This window comes from Scardinius erythrophthalmus (assembly GCF_964197995.2).
Source record: "Scardinius erythrophthalmus genome assembly, chromosome: 9".
In the NCBI taxonomy this organism is placed as follows: Eukaryota; Metazoa; Chordata; class Actinopteri; order Cypriniformes; family Leuciscidae; genus Scardinius; species Scardinius erythrophthalmus.
The window spans coordinates 987,501-992,500 of record NC_138229.1 but is presented as its reverse complement, the minus strand read 5'-3'; the positions used below and the strand labels follow the sequence as shown (position 1 = coordinate 992,500).

Genomic DNA, 5,000 nt, shown 5'->3' with positions numbered 1-5,000 from the left:
TTCTCCAGCACAAATATAAAGATATGTTTTATATTAAATCTAAAAACAATTCAGAAATCATATTAAGTAATTTTTGTTCTTCTCCAGTAAATGAATCTTGATTTAAGAATGTTTAGATATTTGTGCTGGAGAACGAGACAGAAACACTGAGGAAGAACATCATCTTCTTCTTTTTACATTGCATTGAACTTGTTTTGTTAAAGTTAATTTTTGCAATATTTTTTTTTTTTTTTTTACATAATGAAAATGCTATAATTATGATAAAGCTATTTGTTTTTAATCTTTTTTTAGAAACAAAATGAGAAACAAATGGAAACAAGAATTGTTGAGGGCAAAAAAAAACATGATTTAACATTTTAATTAAGTTCAATTTATTACTATTATTATTACAGAAACAATAGTTGTTGGGAAGCAGAAAACTGAAATATATTTTATTATCATTCAAATGCAAAAAAAAAAAATCATATTTATTTTTTGCCCCTCAACAACTATTGTTACTATTTTTATTGTAACTAAAAATAATTGTACAATAAAATTCAGAAAAAAACTGTATATTTACTTTTTTTGCTCTTCGATAACTATTGTTTCCATTATTATTATTATTATTATTATTATTATTATTATTATTAGCAATGCAATTAATAATAAGTTCAAATAAAGTAAATTTAACTGAATTAAAATGCTATGTATATATATATATATTTATTTTTATTTTTAATTTTTTTTTAATTTTTTTCCCAGTTTGTTTCTTTAAAAACAAGCAGCTTTATGATAATTATAGCAGAAATACTGCAGGAAATATCTAGACTTTGAGTTAAAACTGTGTTTAGTAGATCCGAGTCTTGATGAATCTGGACTGATGTTTGATGTTATTGATGAAGGTTAATCATCTCTCTCCTCTCCTCTCCTCTTCTGCTCGACTCCAGACCCGTTCGTTCCGACCGCCATCTTAGGTGAGCTCCTCGACTCTTGATTCAGTGATTCTGTTGTTGAAGTGTGTCCGAGGGAAGGGGTACGGTCCGCCATCATGTTTGCTTTATTCAGTTTGTTTTGGGCTTTTCATCACACACACCTGTCTGTCGCTTCTCTTCCTTTGGGTTCCTCTTCCTCTTCACTCCATCCCATGCGCATCGCGTGTCGTGATGTCACTTCCTGTCTGACATCCAATGCGCATCGCGTGTCGTGCTTGCTGTGATGTCACTTCCTGTCTGACATCTCATGTGCATGGACAGACGTGTGGACTGGATGTGGGGGAGTGGATGATGCTGTCCACACACACACACACACACACACACACACACACACAACGCTGGATTCATCCCCTCAGTTCAATCAGATAATGCTGATGAAAACAGATCACTGTCTGAACATTCTTATATCAAGATACATTTACTTGAGATGCAAAATGACTGAAGACATTATGAAAAATGCATCAAAATTATTAATTTGAGTTTTTTTGGATATTTTTTTCTTCATCTGAATGGCACGAAACTTGATGAAGGTTTTGGCATTTGCTGTGTGAACACAAAACAAATCATGGGAATGATTGGAAAAGTTTAATTAGTCCAGAAAAACTGTCACACTTGTATCGTTCACAGTCAAAAATAAATATTTTAAATATTATATATATTTTTTCTTTTTTTAACTTAATACTAATAAATAAATAATGATAATGATAAATATTTATTATTTATTATTATATATATATAATTTTGATGTATTTTTCATTAAGCAAGCCTTAATATCTTCAGTCATTTTGCTTCTTCTCCAGTAAATGAGTCTTGATTTAAGAATGTTTAGATGTGTGTGCTGGAGAACGAGACTTTTTTCATCAGTTTTGGTGTTTATTATAGGCCTGATGATGATGATGATGATGATGATGAAAGGTCAGGACTCGGGTTAGAGAGGTTCAGCTGATGCTCTTCATGCTCTTCTCTGTGTACATGTGGAGAAGAAGAAGCCTGTGTTTTCCTGTAGTTCTGGGTTCAGTGTTTCTTCTTCGCTGAAGCGTCTCCTCTGTTATTCTCTCTAATGTTTCTCCTGCCTTTAGCGGCTCCTTCCGACCTACTTGTTTTCCTTTCTCGGCTGTTTACTCGTTTACTCTATGATAAAATAGAATAATAAAGCAGGTTTTGTCTCATTTTCGTGCCACCTCGACACCCTATTTATCTAAAGCGCTGGCGCCCCAGAGTTTAATTGAAGCGTAATGTGATGAAGAATAAGAGCTCAGAGCGGCGTATTAAATATGAACGACTCTCGACTAACAGCACGTGTAAACGATCTCTGGAGCGGGAACAGCTTTACATTACACAATAAAACAGGGAAAAGAAAGGAAAGCTTCACCTCCGGCACAGAAGGGTTTATGATGCTGATGTTCAGCGCTTCTCCTCAGCTGATCTCGCTTCAGGATCTGGAGTTTATGATGGACTCCACTCACACCATAGAAAGTCTTCTGATCAAGCACTGACATTTATTTATTTGTTTGTTTATTTATAATTATTCATTTATTGTTTATTAATAATTTAATACATTTATTATATATTTGTTCTATTTTATTTATGCAATGCATTTATTATATTTCTGTTTCTTTTATTAACTTTTAAAATTTTGTTTATTAAAAATTATATTTTAATACATTTATATATAACTTAATATTATTAAATAAATAATAATATTGATAACAAATAATATTTATTATTTTTTGATTTTCATTTATTCATTCATTTATTTTTATTATTATTATTTTAATTATTTTTACATTTAATTTAGAGTTTTTCTATTTTTCTATTTTGTATAATTTGTTAATTTAATATATAATTAATTTATATTTTATTTAATATAATTTAAATGTATATTTTGTTGTATTTCTTTTTCTATAACTTATTATTTATTTAAATTTTAATTAATACTTTAATGCATTATATATTTTTCCATTTTTATAAGTTAATATTAGTAAGTAATACATTTTAAATTGGTTTATTTAATAAATAATCCTTTCAATTTTGAATTTAATGCATTTATTATGTCTATTTTTCTATTTTGCCAAATTCAAATAAATACAATTAATATTTTATTTATTATAACTTTAATGCATTTATTATATTTCTGTTTTTCTATTTTTTATCTTTTCACTATTTTTATCCTTTTTATTTTTTAATTCATACTTTTTTATAATTATTTAAATTATAATTGAAAATGATTTATTATATTTTGAACTATAACTAAATTTATTGCATTTATAATCCGCAGCACAGAACACACGAGTTCAGCACCGATCATGTTCATCTTCATCTTTATGATTTTTAAGGTTGAGGTTAATTTGACAGATGACCTACGGTAGCGTCCGTGACCTTTGACCTCAGCAACTCCGTCGATGTCGTGTGAGGCACGCCGCTGCTCTGCAGATCTCCATGAAGCGATGTTAATGTTCATCACCTTACCACTTTTATTTGCATTTCTCTCTTTTCTCTGGTTTATTTGAAACTCATTTTTCTCCTTCATTGTGATTTGAGTCCCATAACCCCTCGAACGCCCTCGACTGATCAGAGCTCGTTCTCTTTGGTGTATTGTTGCTTATACCCTGTCTCCTTTCTCTCTCTCCCTCTCTCTCTCTCTCTCTCACTCTCTCTCTCTCTCTTCTCACGTTTACCTCTAATGTATCTGCTTAAAAAGTCCCCATTAATGGTAAGTTCATGAGCGTGACAGAGCTTGTGTGTTTCTCCCTGAGCTGTGCATGGACGTAGACACGCGTTACAGCGTCACCCGTCCTCCCCATGTGTGTGTGTGTGTGTGTGTGTGTGTTCGCCATCGTGCTTCTGCTTCCTTTGCTTTGGGTAGTTGTGATTCGCCGTGTGGCTTTTGATCATCCGTCATCACTCATTCCACTCATGCTTTGCTGTTGATTGACAGCACCCATCACTGAGTCTCAGCAGATCTCAGATCAGGGCCGAACAGGGACACAGGCCGATTTTAACTCAAATTACGCAGGAACGATGCACGTGATATTTCACGAACGAATGGACGAACGGGGCAGTCAATCGATCCCTCCCTCCACATCCACTCATCCACCCCTTCCTGCAACGTCGTGTCATGATCCATCCATTGCCAATGAATGGGAATCGATCGAGCGCTTTCTTTCACACTGACTGAGAGCATGGAAGATAGAGATGATTAAGGCAAGACGACAAGCAAAAACACTTGCATATATGCATATATTAGTGGAAAGAAAACATCCAAAATACTTTATCCTGCAAGTAAAGAAATTCATAAAGAGAAATTGAAGTTACTGTATCAAATAAATACATAGGGTTGTGTTTATTCTCTTCTAAACCGTTATATTTATGTAGTATCACTATCTTTCCACGAAATACGACATACCTCTAGTTTTTAAATCCAACATCTCTTTTGGAAAAACGAATATGTCAACAAAATCAAACATGATCCTTGCTTTATCCACTGCTCAGATTTCCGTTCTGGAATTGTATGCAAATTTGTGCATATTTAATTAGATAGTACCTCATTTGCATATTCAAACATGACATTTCAGAAAACGTGCTATGTGCAATTCTTAAAGTAATTACTCAGCTGTGGAAGTATGGTGATATCTATTAGTTAAATGTTGTATTTATTAATTACTTGTATCACTTACTCACCTGAGGTCTTGCCTTAATTATTCACAATGTGAGTTTTGTCATTATTTATTCGCTCTCTTGTTGTTCCAACCCTGTAAACTGTTGTTTTTCTGTTACGTTTCTGCATTTTCAGTGAATAACGGCTTGAGTTTCAGTCTCTTTCTCACTGAAAAACAGATAAAACCAGTCTAAGCTCATTTAACAAGCTAAAACCACCTCAGACCAGCTGCAGAAAGACCAGCTTAGGCTGGTTTTCACTGTTTTCTTTTTAGTATTTTCAGCAGTCATAACTGCACATGTTATGATTTGTTTAGGAATCATCTATGTCACAGAATAAAATCACGGTAACACTTTTAGTAAGGTGTCATT

At 32.7% G+C, this 5,000-nt stretch overlaps 1 protein-coding gene across 1 annotated transcript in view; it reads left to right on the top strand.

Annotated features, from left to right (window-relative positions):
- Positions 1-5,000, top strand: part of LOC308696683 (receptor-type tyrosine-protein phosphatase mu) — a gene marked incomplete at its 5' end in the record, with an annotated part of 223,988 nt that overhangs the window by 165,710 nt on the left and 53,278 nt on the right. The window contains one exon of the mRNA XM_081375579.1: positions 927-953. Coding sequence (XP_081231705.1) covers positions 927-953 — 27 coding nt within the window. The remainder of the gene's footprint in view (positions 1-926; positions 954-5,000) is intronic.